Source organism: Equus przewalskii, chromosome 2 (genome assembly GCF_037783145.1).
Source record: "Equus przewalskii isolate Varuska chromosome 2, EquPr2, whole genome shotgun sequence".
Classification (NCBI taxonomy): Eukaryota; Metazoa; Chordata; class Mammalia; order Perissodactyla; family Equidae; genus Equus; species Equus przewalskii.
Window position 1 is genome coordinate 58,752,783 of NC_091832.1, and position 25,378 is coordinate 58,778,160.

Here is a 25,378-nt window from a genome sequence, read left to right on the forward strand (position 1 = left end):
AAACCATAATGCATAACACTGAGCGATGTGAAGGAGACTATAGGCTAGAGAAATTGGCAAGAGAAGGTTAGCATTAAAATAATAGCTGCCATTTTTGAGGGTTTAAAAGTTGAGGTGGACAACTAAAACTGGTTTCGAAATTCTAATAAAGCGAAAAATAAGATTTCCTATAAAGGTGTCACTGTGTGCCAGGCACTGTGCTAAGGGAGGGTTTACAAGCACCGTCTTATTTAGCGCCCCAGCCAGTCCATGAGGCGGTTACTGTTACTGTTGTCATTTTCCAGATAGTCCACCGAGGATGGAAAGGTTAGGTCAGTTGTTCACGGTGACCTGGTTAGCTGCGAGCTGCGACTTGAACCCAGGCCTGTCTGACTGTGCTTTGACATGACGCTGAGCTGCTGCCTGTGTGGGCTGCATGGAAGAAGCAGGGAAGAACTGGCCCTTGACCAGCGTCAAGACTGGCCTTTCTGGGGAGAGGAGGCAGGGGCCTTCAGGAGGGAAGCCAGCATGACCGGAGACACAGGGGCAGGACGTATGCAGTTTATGGAACTCTGGGGCCACCAGGAGAGAGGGCAGATGTCAGAGGGGCCGTGGGGATCAAGTGGGAAGTGCAAAAATGGGCCAGATTATGATGTGACCTCAGTCAGACAGAGGAGCTTGGAGCCGGTGGCGTAGGCCCAGGAGTCTTTGGAGGGTTTTGAGCAGGTGCAGGACATGAGAAGAGGGTGTCTGTAAAGACCACTGAAGCGGAGCCATGGCTGTGGGGTCACTGTTGTGGCCACTGGTTTTCAGAATCCACAAAAAGACCACGGGCAGAGCTGAGGGCAGGTTCACGACTCACTGCCCTGTTAGCATCCTCAGTCAAGGTGTTCGCCCTGCCTCGGCACACTGCGCACCCCCGTTCCTGGCTTATGTGCAAACACAGGCACACCAGTGGAGACGTTTTCCCCTGCTATTAGGCTGATTGATGGAGAAGTCAAGCTCCTTCTGTTCAGTGCAGCGAGCTGATGGGCTTTTGTTCTCCAGGCCAAATTCCTAGGATCCTTTTGGTCCCAGAACACTTTGCCTGTGGAGTTTATGATAAGAAAGTACAGAAGTGAATGCACAGAATATCATTTGGAAATTATGGATGCAGATAGTCTAGGGGAAAATGGTGATTCCCCTAAACCCAGGGCCCTGTGGTATGGGATCAGTCGGCATGTGGGAGTGTGGAGGCCCATGCATCAGCCAGCGCACTGTGTTAGAGATAAGAGGAATCATTCATTTAGCAAATCCTGGGTGCCAGGCCCCAGGCTAGGTGCTTTACAAATGTGTTTGATAGAACTCTATGAGGAAGGTGTTATGGGTCCGATTTACAGATGAGTCAATTAAGTCTCAGAAATATTAAATAACTCGCCCAAGGTCATATAGCTAGTGAGAAGTGAAATTACGATGTCGGTCTTTCTGTGTCCTTCCCACTGCACATGGGCAGGAAATAACCACACAGATGTAGCTGGCTGAGTCAAGGGTCTTTGCTTTTGAACATTGAGAGAATAACCACTGAGTTTGCATTTTCCCCTCAATTTTGCCTTTGAAATCTTTTGTACATTTGAATAGACAGAAGGCTTTTAGTATTGGCTTGTACAGACACGTATCTGCTCCTCCTCTTTCTGCTTTTTTCTCTCTTTCCAGCATCTTCCCTCCTCTCCATACCCCATAAATCTAGAAGAGAAGTAAGGCTAGCAACAGCTCTGTAGCAATCTGACTCATTGTTACACTTACCTGATCCGGAGGTGTTGGCGTCGTGTGCCACGTAGGGATGACTTGGGTGGATCTCGGGCCCTTGAGGTGGATGGAAACCTTTGTGTCCGGGGCACTAGCACAAATGTATGTGCAGAGCTGAATTCATATGTGTGTACTTCTCTCTTCATGCCCCCATGGGATGGTGTGTTGTGGTGGTTCTGTGGGGGCTGTGGTAGGAAGAGGCTGTGTTTAGGGAAGCAGGGCCCAAGGGCAGGCTGCACGTCCTTGACTGCTGAGCACCAGCGGGGAGTCGAGGATGAATGGGAGATGCCCTCTACATTTTTCAGAATGGCAACCCCTTAGAATAAGGCATCAGGCTCGCTTCTGTCCCTTTGCCTGAAGGAGGCCACGTCACTAATGGAACGAGGGGAGCACACACAGGTACACCCCGCAAGGACCAGCATCATCAAGCCAAGTCATCAGGACTTTACACCAACACTGGGTCATGGTCATTCCTGCTCTTGTGACTATGGTTGTTCCAACTTGGCCACTCCGCAGGCGGGAATGTCCCCCTCCCTTCTTCACGCTGGAATGGAATTGAGCATTAGGTCAATAAAATCAGCATTCTATTGGAGGTTTCCTTGTGGATTTTCAGATGGGGGAGGTTGCTAACATGGGTTCCAACTTAATAATGGTGTCCCCCTCCCCCATGAGATTAAGGACTTTCTTCCGAAGGGCCCTGGAAAGATTGTGTCTTCCTGAACTTGAATTTTGTTCAGGTTTCTGAGTGACTTCCCTTTCTTGGTTGCAGGTTTACATTTCTGACAGTCTAAGGAGCTCATTGCTGCCTAGGGGATAGATTGTCTGTTCCATTCACTGAATCACTTGGCAAACATTCGTGCAACTTGTATACATGAGATGATGGATTCCTCAGGCGTCGATGTTTCCGGCATGTTTTCTGAGGATCCTCATGGCCCTTGTGCCTACAATCCAGCCAGGAACAACAAAACCACTTGGATTGCTTGACTGCAAGGCATCTTCAGAACTGCATCTACATTTCTAGTGAGGTGCAGAGTAAGAAAATGCCTAACCAGAGGCAGAATAGCACAATGTCAGTGTCCTGGGTTCTGCTGTCATATTGTCTGGGCTTGAGTCTCTGCTCTGCCACTTACTATGTGCTCTTGGGCATGACACTTTCCTTCTCTACTCTGCCTCAGTTTCCCAACCTGTAAAATGGGGGTAATGATAGTACTTGCCTCCTAGGGTTTGTAAATAATAAATAAGTTATTCCATGTAAACCATAGAATGGTGGCTGATACATAGTACTCAATAAATATTAGCTTTTATTAAGCACTTCAAACCCCAAGGAAATCCTATTTTTAACTTTATCGGAGTTTTTAAACCAGTTTTAGTTTTACACCATTTTTAATTTAGTGCAGTTTGAGTTTGAGTTGTCGACTCTTATAACTACAAACGTTCAGTGCGTCCATACAATATGCTAGGTGGTGAATAGACAAAGACAAATAAGTCTTTTTCCTTTTTGAAGTCCTTTTCCTTAAAGTGTCCAGTGGAAGCAGGGATTCCTGGGGATAGCCACACCCACATGTAGAGACTTTAAAAAAGAAGTGGAGGGGTATGGGGCTGAAGAGGACTGAGTCTGAGCCCAGATTCGTTCCTCGTGGGAACTTGGGTCAGCTGTGCAAGCTTTCTGGCTGTGACTCAAGTTCCTCATCAGTAAAATGGGGCTACAAGGTGACAGCCTCACTTCTAACGGTAGTTCACGTTAGGCAGCTGTGTGGAGGCACCGTGGGGATCCATCTTACTGAAAGTCCTGATCCCGAGGTTTCTGGGAATAATGCACGTGCTAGACAGGTGGACCAGCCCCCACCCCACAAGGCAGTTTACCTGCATGGTTTCACATTAATTACATTTGACATTCTTGGCTGGCAAAATCCCAAACCTGAAGGGGGCCTGAATCCCCTTTCAGGGGATTTCTGCCAGCATCTACGTGGGGCCTCTGATTTGGAGCACAGTTTGACCTATTAAGCACCAGATCCTCTGATGTTACTAGTAGCCATCTTCTTCCGTTAGCAGGTATTCATTCTTTGGTCACTTCCGCAGAAGTTTGTCACGGTAACGGAAACTGACTCTGTTCGAAGGCACGGCTCCTCTGTAGCAGTATCCTTGGGTGAGGGAGAAAGGGGCATGGGCTGGATGAGGTAAGGAGTGTGTAGATATTTTTACCCAGAAATGCGCCCTGCACTTCCGACCTTTTGCTTTTGCATCTGCCCAGCACGAGGTGGTACCAAAATGGCTCGTGGAGACTGCTGGAAGCCTGTGAACTGGAGCTGGAGACAGCAGGCAGCGTGTGTCTTTCAGAACACTGGGCTGCCGGATTTCAGGCGCTGAAATTGGATTTGAACCTCTCCTGGGTCTCTCTGGGCTGCTTTAATTACGGCAAGTTCACAGGGCAAACTCCTGCTGGCAAACCGCTTTTTCAAAACAGGGTCACGAATACCAAAGTGCTGGGCGTGGAGGGGGCCCTGCGTCTCCCAGGGCCAGCTGGCTGGGAACCGTTTAGCACAGACCCCTGGCCCACCAGGAGGAAGTTTCCTGGCAGCGCTGGCGCTCGTGGTCCAGGAGGGTCTCAGTTTGAGCTCAGGCGGTGGCAGCATGCTTGTGACTCCCACCCTGGGAGTGCTGGCCCCAGCACAGAAGCTTCTAATCAGCGACACCTGCTCAGGGTGAAGGGCTGAGGGTGGTCAGGCCAGCGGATGTCTTTATCAGTGACTGAACATTGGCAGAGGAGCTCTGTTCACTCTTGAGAGCACAGGGCATAATGGGAGAGAGAGCTGTGGCCCAGGAGCCAGGAGCCCTGGGTTCTAGTCTCAGCTCTGCATTAGCCAGCTCTGTGGCCTCTCCCCTCTGGGCCTTGGCTTCTTCACATAGGGAAGCTGGCAGTGGCGTTGGAGCACCCATGGGTTTCTGTGGTGCTAACCCCCATTTCTGGATTCTAGGAGACCGCAGGGAAGAGCAGATGTGGAAGAGCAATTGCCCAGTCAGAGATTCCTTACTCGGGCAGCTGCCCACAGGAATATCTACTGGGAGCCCTGCAGTCAGACCCCACGGCACCCCGGAAACTAGGGGAGCTGGTAGCTAACCCACCTGTAATAATCCCTCAGTCTCTGTGAGCCATGAGGAGCTTTCCGATCAGGGAGGGAACCTCAGTGACCTTGCTGAGTTGATGACCCTGACCGTGAACAGGACGGAGGTAACTGGGCTCACCATGTCCATCAGAAAGTAGACGCACGTCATCTCCTGGGCCAGCCAGAGCCTCGCCACACTGGCTCCTGACCTCCTTCTCAACACCTGAAAGTTCATCCCTTCGCAGAGACCACACACTAGTCCAGCGGTTCTCAAAGTTTGTGCCCAGAGGCACCAGCATCATCTGGGAACTTGTTAAAAATGCAAGTTCTTGGGCCCCACCCCAGACCTACTGACTCCGAAACCCTGGGGGCTGGGCGGAGCAATTTGTGTACAGCCAGCCCTGTAGATGATCCAAGGCAGGCTGAGGTTTGAGAACCACTGCACCGGCCCAACCCCATAGTTGGAGAACTGCTGTCTGTGTGTGTCTCTCTTTCTTAAAACTGTATTTTATTATGAAGGCAACACTGCAACTATAAAGATACTTTGAAAAATTACCCGTACCCCCACTGCCCCATCACATTATTGTTTCCATCTTTCTGGGGTTTCTTCCAGTCTTGGTCCCTTTGCACGCATACTTTTGCCACAGATGATATTAATAGAGACTTTTTTGTGTTGTCCTTTTTTCACTTAACATTATTAGTGCTTTTTCCCCCATTGCTTCATAACCTTCATACTTGTCATTTTTAATGATTGCAAAACACTTCCCTCATGTGACCGGCTTTATACACTTGACCACCCTTACCCTAGACACTGGCCACTTGCCACTTTTCACTTCTTGTTGGGAAGTCACCTGCCTGTCCCGGGTGAGGTCAGCTTCTGGGGCGTTCCACGTGACCTCCTGTCAGCCCAGTGTCTGATCTTCCTGTAAATCCTCAACATGAAGTTATCCGAAAAAGATTACCTAGTGGCAAAAACAACAACAAAAATCCCACAACAGACATTTTTAACTCTGCGGAGATACATCATGATGGAAAGATACCCGCTCTCCCGAATTTTGTTAACCTGAGTATCTTCTCATCTCGCTCCCAGGTGGTATCAGCAGAGGGGAGCATGGTGTGGGGGTGGGGACGGGACCCTCTCCTGCCCTGATGGCTGGAAGCCCGTGGCCTCGCCCCGTGCCAGGCCTGCTGTCCATCATTTCCTGAGCATCCTGGTCCCCAGCAGGAAGGCCCCTCCTCCTTTCTTGTGCTGCCTCCACCCTCCCCCTCTCCCACACCTGTGTGCCCTCTTGGCTCCTTTCCTTCTTCTAGCCTGGCACGGCCCTTTTGGAGTCTGAAACACACAGCTTGACCAGTACAGCCTCTAGTGGTCGCCCCTTTGTCTTGAGAATGCCACTGATCATTCTTGCACCATAGAAATAACTGTATCTTTTAAAATGATTTTTTTTTAGGATAGATCCCTCGATGTGGGGTTAGTAGGTCTAAAGGTAATCCTTAGGGTGTCTTTTATGCCGTTGTCTCTTCTTTTAGTGGCAGTCTGCCTTCATGCCCTAGCAGTGGCTCCAAATTGATCTTCATGGCTTGGCAAACTGGGTTCTTCCTCATTTGACTCATAAATCACAAACTCCACTCAGATGCCTAGAAGGGGCAGGCTGGTGACATGAGTATTGACTGGGCCAGACTATAGGAGAGAGCAGGCTTTTAGTGAACTGGAGAGTACACCCAACCTAACAGCATTCATGTGCAATGAGGAAAACAGTTCCAGTGACAGATAATGATGGGACAGTTCTAGTTTCCACCTCCATCTTGGTTGATCTCTTCCACTTCCTTTACCTGCCTCTCCCAGCACATTCCAGCCACACCTGAGTGGGGCCATGCTCACTCTTGCCTGCTTTGAGTTTGTTTGGTCTTGTTGCCTTTTCACATGCTGTTTGCTGCCTAAAATGTCTTTTCCCCCTTTATCTATGGATAACTCCTGCTCTTAAGACTTGTCTAGGAGGGTCACCTCCTGCCCAAAGCTTTTCCAGGACGACCTCTACTGGGTTAGGAGGAGGCCAGGCCTTTGGGGGTGCAGCTGGAGGGGACATTCCCTGCCCTGTGCTTGATGGAATGGACCACAGTGTGCTGAGCCTTACTTCCCTCTGAGAGCATCATTGCAACTCAATTTTGAAATTTCTTTCTATCCCAATGGACCTATGAAAACGCTGATGGTGTGGCTTCCCTTCCTGCACAGTTATTCTGGTTATCCCACACTGGCTGAAATGCCCTGGACTCTGGACCTTTCCAGGGACAGTCCAGGATAGGAAAATCCAGCTACATTTACCTTACGTTCCTTTCCTTTTCCAACTAGGGACAATGTTTTTTCATCTCTGTGTCTCCAGAAACCAGTTAGATGCTTGGCACACAATAGGTACTTGGTAATTTTTTTTGGATGGATGGATGGATGGGTGTCTGTATGCCCAAGGCCCCTGAGGGATGCTTGGGCAGCATCTTCCCCAGTGGGTCTCTCCCAACCTCTCCCCTCTCTTTGAGCCTCTTCCTCACTCAGGCTTCCCGCCTTTCCTCCTTCCTTCCCACCTCCCACTCTCCCATACTCATCTTTTTAGCCTTACCTTGATTTCATTATTGTTCTCTCTCCTTCCTTTTCTCTCACATCCACCCTCTTCCTAACATCAGTCAGTCCATTCCCTCCCTCCTCTAGCTGGTTTCGCCCTGACTAAATAGGCAGGGGGTTTTTCATTTGGCTCCTTCCCAGGGCCTCAGGAAGGAAGGAGCCCGAGGAGGAGCAGAATCCCCAGATCATTTCAGGAGAAGAGCTGGGAGGAAGGGGGCCGTGAGGCTTCGATCCTGGAGCTGGCTCTGCCACGTGGGTCCCTCCCCAGGGAGTTCCCACCACCCTTCACACTGGAGTCAGCCTTATCCACGATCTGGAGGTCAGGCTGGCGGGGTGGGAACGGCAAGAGGTGCCCCTGTGGCTAGAGACCCAGGTTCTGGCATCCTTTCTGCAGTGGCTAGATTGAACCACTGGGTGGAGCACTTGCCCCCGCCCACCCCACGATGGCAGAGGTGGGAGATTCTGTCCCTGCCAGTGCTGAAGCAGCGGGGGGCAGACCTTCAGGAAGCTCAGGACATGCTTGCTTTTCCTTAGAGATCTAGAAACTGTGGCAGGGCCCTAAAGTTGAGGCCATCCCTAGCGGCTAGAAAAATCACCCTGGGTCGGTCTGCTCCCTGCCCCACCTCAGGCACTGCCACTCTTGTGATCCCAGGGGAGTAGCAGTATGTCTAGGGCAGACTTGCAGGGGACAGATCACGAATAGTGACTGAAGAAGTAGAATGTGATTGGAGAAGAGTAATGCTAAGCCATCCTGGGTGGTGTGGGGTTCTGCTGCCCATGCTACAGGTGAGGAAACTGAGGCCCACTGAGGTTAAGGGGCTCACAGTGACCGTCGGATTGGGGCAAGGATTGTTGTGTATTACTTAGTTGTAGGTCTTTATTTTTACTTCAGCAGAGGGAGCCACTTCCTTCCCCTCCTCCAGCTGCTTCTCCAAGTCGGCAAGGACTGCCAGCAGCCGAGGAGCCTTTGGATCTGGAGACGACTCTGCCCATAGGCTTCCCACTCCCCCAGCACTGGGGTTCTGTCAGGTCCCTGGGGCAAGTGTTTAGGGCATCGCTTTCTTAATCTTTATCCCCCCGACCCACACTGGTTTTGAGGAGATGCCTGTTGCCAGTCTCCCCTGGACTGCCTTCAGTGTCCAGACCATTGGTAGCAGCTGGCGAAAAGCTCAACTCAAGCTGGGAGGGAGGCACACCTTGAGTGCCCTATTTGCAAAATGACCAGAGGCTGTCATTCTACACCTGCCTCTCATTTGGAGACCTGATCTAGAGTTGTAAAGGTGGTGCCAGGAGAGAGCTTTGCCAAAGCATCTCATAAAAATCTGGCCAACGGGCCTTTGGGGTCCACTAGCTACAGCTTCGTGTGTTCAAACATCTTGGCTCTATTTTCAGATTTGGCAGGTGGCAGGTGGCAAAGGTCTTGAGTGGGCTGAAGGTCATTCAAGGGCCAGAACGGCATTTATGGACCCTTCTCCCCAAGTAGATGCACCCTCCTTGTCATGGAAGGATAAGGCCGTGCTTAGAAAAGGTCCAGCTCTGCCACCAACTCACTGTTAGTGCAGACTGAAATCCCACAGTCAGCCCCTGAAGATTCCCTGTCCTGACCCGCCTTCCATCCCACTCTCCACCCTCCCAGCCAGCTCCCTTGTAGCTAGTCAGCTCCCTAAATGTGTTTTCTCCTTTAGAACTTCCATCTTCTTCCAGGGTGCTGGATGGGAGAAGAGAATTCCCACATCTTCACTTTTTGGAAAAGGTGAGAGTGTGGAGCTTTCCTAGAGCTGTGGAAGCATCCACTGATCTTTGAGACGGAACATTCCAGACCTGATGATTTGCTCAAGTCCATGGAGCCAGTTGATGGCAGAGCCAGGCCTGTCCAGGGAAAGGTGTTAGCCAATCCTGCTGCCATCTGGAAAGCAAGAAGGCTGCAGGGAGGAGGGGGTTCAGGCGCCAGTAGGATCACTGCTGTAAGCCACTTCAGGGGAACTCAGAATGGCAGGTGGGCTGAGGGGGGTCCTGTGATGAGAAAAGGTTCCAGTTCATCTCACACAGGCTCAATTTTTTTTAATGGAAATATGTTCAACAGTTACGAATCGTACATATTTAAGGTGCATGATTTGGTGTACACATACGTACACTGAGAAACTATCACCATATTCAAGCTAATTAACATATCCATCTCCAGATAGTTAGCACTTTTGTGGGTGTGGTGAAAACACTTCAGATCTACCCTCTTAGCAAATTTGGTTCAATTTTCAAGTGTGCCTTCATGTGTGCATGTGTGCGTGTGTGTGTGTGTGTGTGTGTGTATGAAGGAGAGTGAGTTTCCTGGTCTATTCTTACTCAGACAGCTTCTGGGCTCCACTGAAGCAATTTCAATTTGGTTCTTTTGGCTTAAAAGGTCCCTGAAACACTTCAGCGAAATTACAGCTCCTTAATTTAGCTGCCTGTCATTTAGTGTTTTTTCCAGGTGGTTTAGGGTTGACAGTGAGTTAGACATTTGTAAAAATGTTTTGGAAACCATATCAGACACGTTGAAGTCAAAAGGAATATAAAGCACATTATTCCAGGAAGCATGATTGAAATTATTCTTCTGGCCACCCAAGTCATCTCTCTCTTCTTTCAACAAACTTTTCAGTCAAAGCCCAGGGATGGGTTGTAAAATTGTAGGCTACTTCTGAGCCTGGCTGCCTTTGTGCATTTCCTTCCTGATCGCTGTCACCCTCATTTTGGTGACTTATTCTTCAGTTGTGCACAGCAAAGGGCAAGGCGTTTCTGTTTTGTTTGTCGGAGCGTTGTAGGATGTTAGAGATGGGGAGAACTTTAGGGACCTTCCTCATTGGCTCACCCTGCTCCTCTCCCCGTTGCTTGGAGGGCAGAGGATGTGAGTGCGTTCATGACTGATGCCTGCAGAGTCGAGATCCACCCCCAAATCAATGACTCCAGACCACCCTTGCTCCAGGAAACTACACGTTAAAATGCTAACTGTGACATTTACCTGCCAGGTTTAGGACAGCTATGAGCTCAGAATTGGTACCCTAAATTAGAAATGTCTGCGTCACGTGGAGAACTTGGGACAACCACTCTGTGCCCTCATGGCTGGGGAGAAGTCTGCCTTGAGATTGGAGAATCTCCCTCTACCTCAACCGGCTCGCTCTGACTCTTCCAGCTCAGTTCACAGACATTGCCGGGCCCCCTGCCAGTGCCCCGGAATCCAAAGAATGAAAAACTGGAATTCCTGCCCTCCAAAAAGTGACAGTGCAATGTGGTAAAGACCCTAAGGATGGTCAGCGTGAAGCCTCTCAGCATGAGGCCCCCGCAGAACCTCTTTCTTTCTCCAGGTGGTGACGGGGGAGGATGTCCCGGCTGGAGAGTGTCAACTCTGGCTGCTCACTGGGGTCACCTCTGGAGTTTAGAAAACTCCTCCTGCCCACTCCCCTGCCCCCACTGTGATGTTTAACTAGCTGGCTGAGGTGAGACCCAGGCATCATTTTTTTTTTTTAAGAAGCTTCCAGATGTTTCCAGGATGTAGCCAAAATTGAGAACTGCTGGGCTAGGTAGAAGGACTCACATTTGAGTCCTGTTCAGGGAACTGTTAAAAAATGCAATTATTTGTGGCACTGGTTAAAGACAGTAGAGAAGACTTTAGTTATCAGGGCTCTACAATGAGGTTTTGCAGTAGTGGAGAGAGACGGGCTCAACTCTGAATAGAAGGACAAGCCGGGGTTTATAGCCAAGGAGCAGGGTGGAGTCAGTGGATGGAAAACGACTAAAAGGAAACATCAGAGGTAAAGCGGCCTGAAAGGATTCTTGCTGAAGGCAGGCCAGGGGATCAGACATCACCGGGATGGTGGGGGATGGGGAACCTCATCAGTTATCCATGGTGATTGGATATCGAGGTGGAGGTGATCCGGTTAAACTGACTTAGCAGGAGTCTTGCTAAAATTGGACAATGCAGAGATGAACACGGAAGTCCAAAAGTCAGACCTAGATGAGAAGGGTTCAGAGGAGCCTGAATAGACTTTGGTCAAGGAGAGAATCTGTCAGAATGGTGGGTGGCACATTGCAGGTGGAGGGTGTGCCCAGGGTGTGGGGCAGAGGGAAGGGTGGGAGAAGAGACAGGACGGGTTTGACCTTTATGATTAGGGCAGCATGGGGGCAGAGGAGTGAGAAGATCAGGTCTGCAATTTAAAAAGGTTATTCTCTTGTCGAGAGATTGGGGAAGGTCTGGCTCTCAGAGAAAGGGACTGCGTTCAGGGTGGGATATGTGACATCTGAGCTCCTCATTGGACAATCTGGTGGGGATTTCCAGGAGGCAGTCAAATAAAGGCCTGAAGCTGGGGGAGATACAAAGGTAGGAGTGGTTAGCATTTAAAGACTGCTTAAGTGGTTTCTGCAGCCAAGGGAGTGAATTGTGAATCGTAACACTCACCCAGGGGGAGGGGTCCTGTAAAATCAGGTGAAGGACAGGACATCAACAGCTGTGGAGAGAGCAAAGGAAGAGTAAGTGCACAGAGCAACTAAGAGTAAGTAATCAGCGACAGAGGAGGACAAGGTTCTATTGTGCAAACCAGGAGAGAAAGAGGTGGCATTCTGCAGACCGCGCCCCTCCCTGTGTCATAGCTCATTCCTTAGTGGTCCCATCTGTGGGTCTTCCAAGGAGAGTGAGATGGAGGGACATGTCAATTCCTCTTAAAACTTCAGAACATAGCCGCCATTCAAGTGTATGGGTCTTGTTGCCTACTTATTAAAAATAATGACAAACTAATACGTATTGTTTGCTTCAATTCTCATACTGTATTATGAGAGAAGTGTTATTGTCTCCAGTTTACAGACGGAGAAGCTGGAGCTCAGAGAGAAGAAATAACTCCCCAAAGTTTCACAGCTAGGTGGGAGAGACAATCTAGGTCTGTCCGATCCCAGACTTTTCCGCTGTCTCACGTTATTTTCGTACCAATTACTTTTCTCTGATCAGACTTTAGGAAGATATAGAAGGCAGCTTAAGGAAGGGGTGGTGGTGAAATAGATATGCCTGAAGCAGGAAAGAAGAAGAGATTTTTGAAGGATAATGTTCATTAGAACATTATTGACAGAGCTGTCCAACAAGAGAGGGACAACAATTTCCGTAGGATAGATTCTCAGAGGTGGCGCCATGCTGGATCGAAGGCTGTGAACACTGACATCTGTATCAGTAAAGGCTCTAGTCCGCTGCAGTGGTTTTCAAACTCCAGTGTAGATTGCAAGCACTTGGAGGGCTTGTTAAAACACGCTACGTGGTTGGTCCCCACCTAGAGTTTCTGATTCAGTAGGACTAGGGCCACACCCCAAATTTGCAAGTCTAACGAGTTCCCAGGTGATGCCAATGATCCTGAGATCACACTTTGAAAACCACTGGTCTAATTTAACGTGTGCTTGGTGCATGTGGTTCTATTTCCAAAAATGTGGGATGAACTTATTTGGCTTTAGATCTCTAAACTGTGTCAGCTCCCTTCTCCAAAGAAGAATGGGATGCTAACCCTTTGAGGAGACTCTTTAGAGTTTATTATTTTTTTTAAAAAAGCCTTCAGAGTCTGCAGAAAAGTGGTGCCCTAAGCTGACCTGCAGCTGAGTGAGGTTGACCAGCAGCTGCATCTTAGCGTGGTTGACCTGCAGGTGCATTCGTCACTGGGCACCTTGTTAAAATGCAGGTTCCAGTTCAGCAGGGTTAGGGTGGAGCCTGAGCTTCTGCGTTTCTAGCAGCTGCTGGTCTGCACAGCTGACCACACTCTGAGTGACCAGGCTAGAGGATTCTCCATTGATTTACCCCCTTCTCTGACCCCTGAATAACATTATGGACATCTGAAATCTCTGTTAGAAAAGCTCTCTAATGTTCAAGAAAGCAGACAAAGCAGAGCAAAGGCAGGAGTAGTGATCATGTAGCTTCTAAACACCCTGCAAGATAATCTTTCTGACAATACAGCTGAGCCTTCAAGAGGCAAACGAAACTGCTCAGGATTCAAATCCTGCCTTCTTTCCATTCCATCAAGCTCCAAATAACACACACAATACAACCCTCCATATCGTATTTAATGAGAGCAGGGTTTCTCCACAGCGATTGCCAGTGGGGACAGGTGATTCTGTCTTGCGGATTTCAGGGGCTGCCCTGTACCTTGTAGGATGTATAGCAGCTTCCCTGGCCTGCCCCACCAGAGGCCAGTAGCTCAGTCCCCACCACCCCACCCCAGTTGTGTCAACCAAAAATGTCCCCAGGTTTTACCAAATGTCCCCTGAGGGGAACATGTCTCCAGTTGAGAAGCACTGAACTGGCAGTGTACTAGAATCGCCTGTGGTGCTTAAAAAATGAGTAACACCTGGGCCCCACCCCATACTCCAATCAGTGTTTCTCTGAGGAAGAGGACCCTGGCGTTTGTGGGGTTTATTATTATTTTTCTTTTTGGTGAGGAAGATTGTTGCTGAGCTAACATCTGTGCCAGTCTTCCTCTATTTTTTGTGTGTGGGACGCCACTACAGCGTGACTTGACGAGTGGTGTGCAGGTCCCTGCCTGGGATCCAGGCCCGCAAACCCCAGGATGCGAAGTGGAAAGCGTGAACTTAACCACTACACCATTGGGTGTAGGCCTGGCCATGCTGTGGTGGCATTTGTTTTTTTAAAGCTCCCCAGGTCATTCTAAATGGGTAGCTGGAGAACCACTGGAGTGGTCTTCTAAATTGAGGCGTGATATACTTGTACCGGAAATATTTTAGGTTATTTTTGAGGCACAGTGAGAGAAGAGAAGACAGTGCAATTATAGTGTGAGAGCTTAAAAAAAAAAGTATTTGGTTCCCTTCCCAATATTTTTTAAAGTAGCTATTATGCTGTAAAAACCCATGAAATTAATTTGTCATCATTTGTGTTTCCCCATCCAATTGCAACTTTCCTGTTACTACTTCAGTAATCAATTTATTCTTTTTTAAAAAATAAAATGGGGTGGGAGATGGTCAGAACTCCTGACGGGATTTCCTCCTCCATGTGTCTTTTCTGTTGCCCCTGCTGCCCCCGGGTCGAGTTGGAGTAGACCCCACGCCGCCTCCTCTGTCCTCTGGCTCAGCTGTCAGATTAACCTTCCTCTACATCCTGGTGCTTCACTCTTTCTTCAGAAGACTTCTTTTTTCTCCCAGAAGTCTTTTTTCAGAAGACTTCAGCAGTTCCCACTGCCCTAAAGCAGACTCTTTTGCCTGAAATTCCGGGTCATTCACAGCGTAGACCCCATGCGATACCTAAGCTCAAGCCAGGCCGGTTGGGGTGTTCTGACGCTCCTGTGCCTGCTCCCACGCTTTGCTCACGTTGTTGTTCCTACTGCGCCTCAGCTTTGTCCCATGGTTAGATGGAATCTCTCCCTCTGCTCTATTACTGTGGTTCCTGGCTGGGCCACTTACAGAATTTCCCAGGATCTGTCTGACTCGGGGACAGCTCTGTGCCCATGTGTTCAGTTTCATGCCCAGCACAGCATCTTGCTGTGAGGGTACAAATGTGTCCACATGGAGTGGGCATGTCTGGGTTGAGTTGGGTTCTTGGGTGTTGGCAGCCTTTTGTTTGCTAATGCAAAACTGCGGGCCTGGCAATAATGTGGTTAATGAGTCCATTAAGGATAGATGACCAGCCGGGCTAGTCTGGCTGGCTGTCAGCTCTGATCAGGGTCATCCACTGGGTTCCTTGCCCGTTGGGTCTCACCGTCCAGCTCCTGCTCCCTCCCCGACCCACCCCAGGAAGCCCATGGCACCCCTGTGAGCCCTGATGACAGGAGAGCAAGCAAAATGAAAACTTGTCACTAAATCACATAATTATACGGCTGACAGTTGTCACAGGATGATTTGGGAAACTCTTTAGGTATTTATCATGGCAAAGTAATAATTACAACAATAAAATGACAGCTTCCGTTTGTTTAAGTGAGTTATAATTGTCATATTGTTTTCGTACATTTTACCTTCCTTGAGCCTCCCAAGAGGTGTGGACACGCATTAAGTTCCTTCCGAAGATGAAGAGATGAAGGATAGAACGTTACATTTTAAAAACAACATGAGATATTGTTCTCCGAATTTTTAAAGGTGAATTCTACCCATTCTCAAGTGTAGCTCATGTTCTGGGGCTTCGAAAAGCAACAACAGGGGGAAGTATTTCTTGAACTTACTTATCAATATTCTGACTCCATAGGAAGAACGTTTTTATAAAAATATTAACCTAATTTTGCGTTGACTATTATTTCCCCCTTAAATCTTTAAATCATCCATAATGCAACCCAATTTAACCTGGTTAGAAAAGAATTTTATTCATCATTGTTGTGACGCAGGAAACCTGGATTCCAGTCTTGCTCTGATACTTGGCACGGTTTATGCTCTTAGCAACTTAAATCCCAGTTTCTTCATCTGAAAATGGGCATAGTTCTTTAGATTGGCCCTGCCTGGGGGAAGGCATGATACTGTACGTGAGATATCTTGTGCACTGCCTGGGACCCCCACAGACAATCGTAGGTATATGTGGCATTCTGGGTGATTAAAAAAAGTCATATCTTTCATTAAAACTTTATATTAAAATATTTTGGGGAGACCAGCCCTGTGGCCGAGTGGTTAAGTTCACACACTCTGCTTCAGGAGCCCAGGGTTTCGCTGGTTTGGATCCTGGGCGCGGACATGGCACCGCTCATCAGGCCTTCCTGAGGCAGCATCCCACATGCCACAAGTAGAAGGACCAACAACTAAAAATATACAACTATGTACGGGGGGCCTTAGGGCGAAGAAGAGGAAGAAGAAAGCAAAAAAAAAAAAAAAAGATTGGTGACAGGTGTTAGTTCAGGTGCCAATCTTTAAAATATATATATCTTTCATCACTCACTGATAATTCTGTAGGCATTTTACTAATACTAAATCCAGTGCATGAGTCTATAAGGATTTGCTAGAGGTCATGTAAAGCCAACAGTGACATGACACAGATGAGGATGCTGAGACCAGAAGAGGTGGGGCGTTCCCACGGTCACACATCTGGCCACCTGACCCCTGGCTAGCCAGGGTTAGAAGCCTGTTCTCACTCTATACCACCACACCTAGCACATCTGTCACCCACTGTCCCAGCCTGGCCTGCCCTTGAGTCCAAGAAGAGTAATCGTGGCCTCATTTGTTCCTGCCTCCATTTGTCCCATGTAAATGGAGGTGATGGAACAGTGAGTCGGCAGATGGTGACATCCTCTTTATAATACTGTGTTCCACTTACTGGGCGCTTGGGTCTCTGGCCTGGTTCTGCCACAGTGCTGTTCATACAGTGAACATTTCCTCATCTGTAGAAATGTCTGAAACATTTCTCTACATTTCTAAAAGTTGATGTTTTAGGCTTAGTTTTCAGACTTTCAGATTTAAAAGAACTCACTGCACGAACAGAGAGTGCTCAGGAAACAGGGTGAGACGGTTTGGTGAGCCACAGCCTCCCCATTGGCTTTGTGAAGGAAGGCCCACCTCTGTGAGGGAAAGGAGACTGTGACGGTTGATCTTTCTGTGTGATGGTGACAGTTGACCTGAGACCTTTGTGACCAGGGAGAGGGGAATGAGGCATCCTGGCTAGCTTGGCCCCAGCTGAATGGATGAACTTCTGCTTCCTTCCCTCTTAAATTTCAGCTGCCTGTTTGCCGGGGCTTCCTTATACATCGAGTGATGGTTGTACCTCCTGCGTCCATCTGAACTGTGAATGTTAGAAGAGATTATAGAGGCTGACTCCCCGCCATTTGTAGCCCAGGAAGCGGTTGGCCAGAGAAGGAAGGTGGCTCCCCTGAGGCCACACGGCTGATGAGTGTCACAGCCGGGCACTGAGCCCAGGCCCTGCTCCCAGCCCAGCGCCCCTCCCTGCTGTTCCCCACTCTCAGCCTCCTCTTTCCCCTGAGCTCCACTTTCCACCGTCATCTCCCACTTCCTCCCTCTCACTGGATCTGACCATGATGCTCTTTTTGTTATCAGTAAATGTGCTCAGTGGCAAAGTGTACTCTGTAATTAAAAATTAATCTGGTGACTAAGTGTGTCACTGTGAATATACTTCAGCCTTTAATCAGCAATGTGGCCCGAAGCCATCACTTTACCCCTCGGCCCTGTGATGTTAGGAGGGTCGAATTAGCTGACGTCAAAGGAACATTCCCATATGAGAGAAATGTTCTGCACTTCCGAAGCCCCAAGTTATACAGGGAGAACGGAACCGACCTCAGCTGCCCGTAGCTGCCTGGAGTCCCAGGAGAATAGCGGGGAGGACAGAAAACAGAGCTGCCCGCCCTGCATTTCCATCCCATGTGTGAAGGGGCATCACGGCTCCTTCTGCTTTCAAGATGGATACGGCACCAGCTTGCTGTTTGCTTTCTTGCCGTTGGTTGAGCACATTTTCACTGCGTTATTTTTCCATTGAACTTGCCGTAATGGAGTTTTCAGCTTGAATCCCAAGTTATTACAGCAAATCCTGCTGAATGGCTGAGAGGCATTTCTTGGCTTTTAGTGAAAATGGGCTTTGTGTTCTAGGCAAAAGGATGCCATTTTGAAGAGAATTGGCACAATAATTCCATGCCTGTCACACGATCACCACGTGACATGATGCGCTCCCGGCTGTTGTGAGAACACAGTGTTGTGACCAGCACCTAAGTGTTATAGATTGCAGCTACTTGGTAGTCATACAGACATAGAATATGCACAAAATGTGTATGGAAGTGTTCTGTGTATTTGATTACAGCATGGGAATTGTAGATACTCAGGACCGACGAGCGTGAGGCTGTCCTGTATAGTTTGTGACCTGCACACAGGCAGCGTGACTCTGGTTGTGCAGTCAGCAGTGGGTCGCATGCATGGGCAGTGATGCAGCTAATAGGTAAGCATGCAGGTATTGAATAGAGACATCATGTGACTGGCCCCTGGGCATGACCTGTGCCTTTCTATGTGGTCCCTGTGCAGGTTTCATGCATTTACACGTCCAGGGCTGGCATGAAGATGCCACATGGGTGGTTATGTGGTCTACAGGCAGCAAAATGTATGGATGGCCACATGGTCAGCCCACAGGCCTTGTGTCATGCAAGCTTTCTGCGATTGTGGCGAGGCAAACAGCAGATGGGAGAGACCCTAAGACAACATGTCCAGTGCTAGCATTGGGTTCCTAGGGAGTTGATAGAACTATTAGCTAGATGACATCTGCGTCTTGGATGTTTATAATAACATTTAAATATTTTACTGGTCTCTCCATCTTCTTGTTATGATGAGTTCTTCTCATTGACCTTTTCAAAACCAAAAGATACCGTTCAGTGTTTTTATTGTAGAGAAAACAAAGTCAACATTATGTATCTATATTTTTGGCAGCCACATTTCTGTGGTTCCCAAAGATATTAGTTTGTATTTTCAAAGAAGCTATCCCAAAATATCAGACCGTTTACCAACACAGGGGTATTAAACTGTAAGTAGGGTGCCCCACTCTCCATCTTGCCTCTTCTTCACACAGTCCAAAAGAAGGTGATTAACATTATATTAGCTATGAAAATTTGCTTATCACAGTGGGATTTTCAAAATGATTATGTAAGTGTTCTCATTTGAATAGCACAGTTTTAGTTCTTAAATCCCTTTCACATGTATCGTCTCATCAATTCTCTGAGCAGCCTTGTTAGGTTGGCAGAGTTCTCACATCCGTCTGATACATGGGGAAAGCAAGGCTCAGAAAGGCTGTGGAACTTACCTGAAGTCACACAGTTGCTAGGAGATAGAGCTGATTCCGCAGCCAGATCATTTTCCACACCTCCCACTGCTCTCAATTGTGAACTAGGACCACTTTCCTTACGCAGTCTACTCTAGCAGAGAGCATCAGTTATTGAGGGCTGCAAATGCGAGTTAGTTTGTCCCATTTCTGACTAATATTGTAGTGGTTATTTGTCTGAGTTGGATCCAGATTTCTTTAAATATTCTCCATACTTATTGATTGTAAATCAATGATCTACAAGTATATATTCAATTCAGTCAATACACAGACTAAGTATCTACCATGTTTAAGACACTGCCGTAGGCCCTGGGATGTGTGGTAGTGTGGTGGGACCAGTAAAAATGATTTCAGGGCCGACCTGGTGGTGTAGTGGTTAAGTTTTCATGCTCTGCTTTGGCGGCCTGGGGTTTGCAGGTTTGGATCCTGGGCATGGACCTAGCAAGTGCTTGTCAAGCCACGCTGTGGTGGCATCCCACATAAAATAGAGGAAGATTAGCATGGATGTTAGCTCAGCAACAATCTTCCTCAAGCAAAAAGAGGAAGACTGGCAACAGATGTTAGCTCAGGGCCAGTCTTCCTCACAAAAAAGAAAAAGTTCAGCTCAATCCCTGCCATAAAGTCTGCTTACAACCTAGTGGCAGAAACTAACACACACACAGCCACATAGAACAATGTAGTAAGTGTGACAACAAGGATGAGCTCAGATGCTCTAGGAACACACATAAGGGAGCATTGAATTCTGACCCAGGGAAACTAGGAAGGCTTTCCAGTGCACGTTCCCATTTAGGGATATGCCTTGAAAGATGAGTAGGACTTTTAACCAGAAGTGGAGGGGTGTGTATATGTGTGTGTGTGTGTTTGCAAAGGGCTGTGGTGGGTGAGGGAGGAGGAAGTGCATCCCAGTGAGAAGGAATAACCTAAACAAGTGTGGTTCTGGGAAACAGTGTGCTCTCTGGGGCAGAACCACAGGATGTGAAGAGCAAAGGGGTGCAGAGTGGAAGGATTGAGACTGCAAAGTTCGGTCGAGGCCACAGTGTGGAGGAAACATTGAACCACATTGTTGAGCAGGGGGATGATATGGCCAGGGATGTTTTAGAAAACCATTCTGACAGTGGCGAGGTGAGTGGAGCCGAGGAGGCAGATGCTTGAGGCTAAGGCCTGTTTGGAGGCTATTGCAGAAGTCTTGGCAGAGCGTGAACAAGTCATCCCAGGTTGGGGTGAGAAGGGTTATTGTCACCGCCCCTCCATTTAGAATGAAATGTCGAGAATGTCTGCATGTCCTCTGACCCTGAGTCCACCCTGGCTACAGAATGACCTTTCAGCACAGGACAATTTGAAACCCTCCCTGATTCAGTGAAAATGCCTTTATTTGTCTACTTCTGAGAGTGTGTTTCAGCTTTTTTTTTTGCCCTGCATCCCTGAAAAATACTGAAGTCCTTGAGGTTGTAGATATACCCTGTCTTCTGTGGGACTCAGAGGCAAGTATCTTTAGTAAAAGTACCAAGTGGTGCTCCTAAGCATGCAGCCCCCTTCTCTATGAAAGCTGAAATCAGAAACAGCATTTCACAAAGATTCCTGTTTCCGTCCGTCTTCACAAGGCCCTCCAAGTGGGGTCAAGCTCAAGTGGGCGATGTCTTGTCCACACTTTGTATTGCACAATTTCTGTTGGAATAGCCCATGTGGAATGCTGCTCCCTGTGCCCACTCCACAAAGACCCTTTGCTGCAGTGTTTCATCTCTCAGACTAGTGTTGCCCCCTGCCACCGCAAGTCCTGACCCCCCCCTTCTTTTCCTTTTGGACTTTGTTTTTTCCACTTGCTAACTAGGGCCATTGGTCAGTTGAATTACGGGGACTAGCAGGAGGTGTTGTTGTTATTGATGGTCTCTGTCCTTGGGATAGGGACCAGGACAGGAAGACATTCATGCACTTAGCCAATGCTGCTGTCCTTCAGACACATCCGTTTCTTCAGCTTCAAAGTCCTCCACCCTCCCCGTCCCCTTTCTATTTACACATTGAGTGGCAAGGACTATGAAAGAAGATGCAGCATTTCAGTGGAAGAAGATGTAACATTTCAATAACTTCTCATGATCCTATATTTGGAGCTTCACTGTGATAAGAGGCTGTATCATTAAAGGAAAATACTATTTGGAGAAAACAAGATAAGTGTTCTAGCGAAAATGGGATTAGTTTTTGAAGATTATGCATTGAGAACTCACATTGTGATCCCCTGAAAGAGTGTCCTGGCTGTTAAACCCTTTGGAAATGATTATAGGTCATTTCAGATTCCCTAGAGAGTAAGGACTTCAGGTATGGGTTGGAGATAATTTCAAGATTGGAACTTTCTAGAAGGATGACATATTTTCGACTTCTGAATGACCTTGCCTCTTTACCCAAAGGAACTGCCATTAGAAATATTTGGAGACTAGTACCTCCATTTAGAACCTCTACTTCGTTAAGTAAATGAAATTGCCCAGGCCAAGGGAAGTTGAGGATCTGGGGTATGGCCTATAAAATGAGGTTTCAGCCCCCCTGGTGTCAGCATGCCCTATTCAGCAGGGGCCACCATGGCTTAAGGAATTGTGTGGCATTTTTCTTTATGGTACCACTTGCATTCTACTGGCAGCAGCAGCAATGATTACTGACTTGGTGACTTTTGGCAGTCTCCCCATCAAAGTAGCCCAATTAGATGAGGCCTTTTGGATGAAGCCTTCCCTGACCCTCCCAGCCAACATTATTCAGTTGGGTGTCCCTGCTCTGAGTCATGACTTCTTGTATGCTGATGCCCCCACTCAGCATTCAGAGAACAGTGAACGTTTGGAGCATCCAATGTGTGCCAGCTTCTCTGCTTTTATACTCCAGAAATTGGTATAAAGGTGGCTTTCCACCCCAGACGAAAACTATGCCCTGTTCATCCATGGAGTCAAATTTGCCGTTCTCTTTTAGCCATTATGTAGGACTCTGTGACCTGCATGAATGCGTTCTACCTCTGTCTCCTGGCTTGACCATCCCCTAGAATGTACACTTTCCGGGGTCCTGTTTTATTTTTGAAAGCCACCTCTAATACTTGGGGAATAAAGTAGGGGCATAAACAAACAAATGGACTCATATTTAGAAGCTGCTCACCTTTGAATCCTACTCCTCCAGGGCCCTAACATTGGCTAGTGCTTTGTGGGAGTTGAACAAATGTTGATTGGATTGAGCTCGTTTGAAATAAAAGCCATCAGAGGACAAGTCGGTTGATCTTCAGAGAGTCCAGGGGACTGGGTGGGGGGCTGGGGGACGGGCAGGGGGCCTGGCGGGGGCAGAAGCAGGTGCAGCCCAGTGTGAGCAGAGCAGTGGTGTGAGCGCCATGGAGCACGTGTGCTTCTCCAGGAGTGCTTGCTTTGCCAGGCTTCAGTGTGCATATCAGAGGTCCCCAGAAGGCAGGAGCCACATCTTTTTTGTGTCTTTATCCATGATAGTAGCTAATATAGGGCCGGGCACAGGTGATCTGAGTTTGAATTGGCAGGCTCTCTGCAAGAGAAATTATTTTTTCTTGCTTTAGATTTCCATTTAAAAATATTCCACACTGAACATGAAGATGTTTTTGGAGTACTGGACACCTGGATTGAATATAAATGCAAAAGCTTTCTTTGAAGGACATTCTGTTTTCTAAAAGTCTTTAGGACTTTTTATTCCTGTTGTTCTAAATTACCAAAAAGGAAAAAGTAGAAGTCAAGAAGTGAGCCCGTTATGCCAGTGTGGTGAAGAGCAGAAGCAGGTGGAAGGCACCACTCTCTCTTGTGTTCGTGTGGAAAGCCTTGAACTTGGGCTGTCACAGAAACACTGTAAAAGGTAGTGTGGATTCAGCACAAAGTAGAAGATGGGTGATTACTCTGTGGCTTCAATCAAAGCAAATCAACAAATTTGTAATTTAGTGTAAAGATCCACTTTGGAGTCTATTAAAATTTTGGCTTTCACGAACTAGTCACCTGTCCACAGTGATAACTTTTATCGACTCCCAACTGGTCTCCACCGGCCTTCCCAACTTTAGGAAGCTAAGTTCCTTTCACTCCATCCAGGGCTGCCTGTAATGAAATTCCTGGCAAACAGGCAGTCAGTCAGCCTCGATTTGAACAGTTCTGGGCAACCCGTTTTACCTTCAGAGACCTCTGTATAAGGAACGTGTTGCTTTGTAATGAAATGGCTAAATTGTGTCTTTATGTAATTCCACGCACTGGTCCTCGTCTCAGCTTTAGAGCAGGACAGATCAGGCCTTCTCCCATTTTCCAAAAGAGAGCTTCCTTTCAGGCTGACAGTGAAGTTCTCCTCGAGTCTCCTTTTTGGGGGACTGAGCGCCCCTGTCTCCTTGTAGGGTCCCTCAGAAGGCCACTGGGGTTGCCTTGGCCCCAAGACGGTCAGACTTGTCACTGTCAATGTAAAACGGGTGTGCAGGCCTGGACATGGGTGTCCTGCCCAGATCACGTTGGTGCCCCTGCACGCTGTGTGGGGGAGACGCTACACGGTGCCAGCAATTCCTCTACCAGCTGCTCAGCCAAAAATAAGTTCTCAGCTGCTGAGGGCTGATCTTTCCGCTCCCCTTCTCCTCGGAAGCTGAGAGTCCAGCGGTCTGCCAGCTGGAACTAGGAGATTGGAGATTTTTTCAACTCAGCTGAAAGGAAAAGCAGTACGAGGTTTTTCCTTTTTTTTTTTTTTTTAACCTTATTATGTCAAAGGAGTTGTCTTGTTGTTAAAGGCAAAAAATATCACCGTCGCTTCTGAATTCACTTTTCAAATGGCATTAGAAATGGTGGGGCTGCATGGAGTCCAGCTGCCTGGCAGAAGCCCCTATCAAGAGAGTCAGATGTGGCTTCCGCTTGATGAAGGGCTGGTTCTGGGCAAAAGCCTGAGGGCTGAGTTCGGCTCAGCAGATCTGCTGCCAACCTTTGGATTGATAAACTGCCTGTTTGCACAGAGGACATGAGCAGCTGCCCAAACTGTGGAATTTTCCAAGGGCTGCAAAACTTTGAAGTAGGAGCTTGAAGTCATTCCTTTATTTAGCAAATATGTATTAGCACCTGCTGGGTGCCAGATACTGTGCCGGGGCTGCAAAGGTGGATAGAGGGCAGTCCCTGTCCTCAAACCTCTCCCTGTCTAGGGGGAGAAATGGACGAGAGAACAAGTGAGTGTGGTGTTCCTGTGATGGGTATTCTGCAAGTGTCCCCTTAGTGCTGGAACGTGAGAGGCCTGCAGTAAACGGTCGTGGAGATGGTGGTGGTGGTGGTGGTGGTAGCATTACATATTACTGTTGTTGTGGTTACTGATGACTACAAGGGATGTGCAACACATATAAAGGAGCAGCCACTTCTGCTTCACATGGTCTTGAGGGATAATCCTGAACTTGTGACAAAGCAGGTGATATTTGAGCTGCTTTGGAGCAATAAGGTGGACAACAGGAGTATGGACTTTCCCGAAAAGAGGAAAGTAATGTCCAAAGCGTGTGGATTAAAATGGATTATTTCGGGACCAGCAGCAGTTTCAGCATCTCTAAAGCACTGTGTGTGTTAGGATGTGTGTGGGGTGTGATAGACTGTCGTCCTAGAAATGGGGGACTTTGAGGAACTTTAAGCAGCAGAGACAAAGTCAGATGTGCATGTTACATGATCACTCTGAGGGACTGTGAGGCTGGGCTGAAACTGGATGGGGCTAGGGGCAGCCAGAGGCGTTAAAGGTGAGAAATGATGAGAGAGAGCCTGGATTAAGGCAGCGGTGGAGAGGATGGAAGGGGGGAAATAGGTTTAAGAAAAACGTCAGAGATAAGATGAGGAGGACTTCATGACCTTTGACCTATTCAGTCTGTGTGTGGGAGGGTAGTGGTTACAAGTGATGAGTGAATGAGGCTGGAGCTAAGAATAACATTAAGGTTTCCCCTTGAGTGGCTGGTGTGGAACTGAGATAGGGAAAACAGGAGTGGGAACAGAGAGAGAGTTGTGTCGATCTGTGCTGATCTAGAATGGTGCCCCTGCTTTTGGGGGCTGCCCCTGGAGGCAATAATGATATGATTGGAAGATGTAGGGAATGGCAGCTATCAGGGTGGTCGTATTGCTGAGGTGGTGGCAAAAAGAGAAGGGTAAGGGGCAGTATTGAAAAGGAAGTCTCATTTATTTGGCCAGTTGGCTT

The 25,378-nt window shown here is 48.1% G+C and overlaps 1 protein-coding gene across 9 annotated transcripts in view; it reads left to right on the plus strand.

The window, feature by feature from the left end:
- MSRA (methionine sulfoxide reductase A) overlaps positions 1–25,378 on the plus strand; it is a 391,817-nt gene that overhangs the window by 341,093 nt on the left and 25,346 nt on the right. Inside the window, exon 6 of one of the 9 annotated variants that reach the window (XM_070607463.1) lies at positions 17,122–17,510. The exons of the other annotated variants lie outside the window; for them this stretch is intronic. Within the exon in view, the coding sequence (XP_070463564.1) occupies positions 17,122–17,184 (63 nt within the window). The 3' untranslated portion in view covers positions 17,185–17,510. Of the gene's footprint in view, positions 1–17,121; positions 17,511–25,378 lie in introns of those variants that run through there. 9 annotated transcript variants of the gene reach the window in all.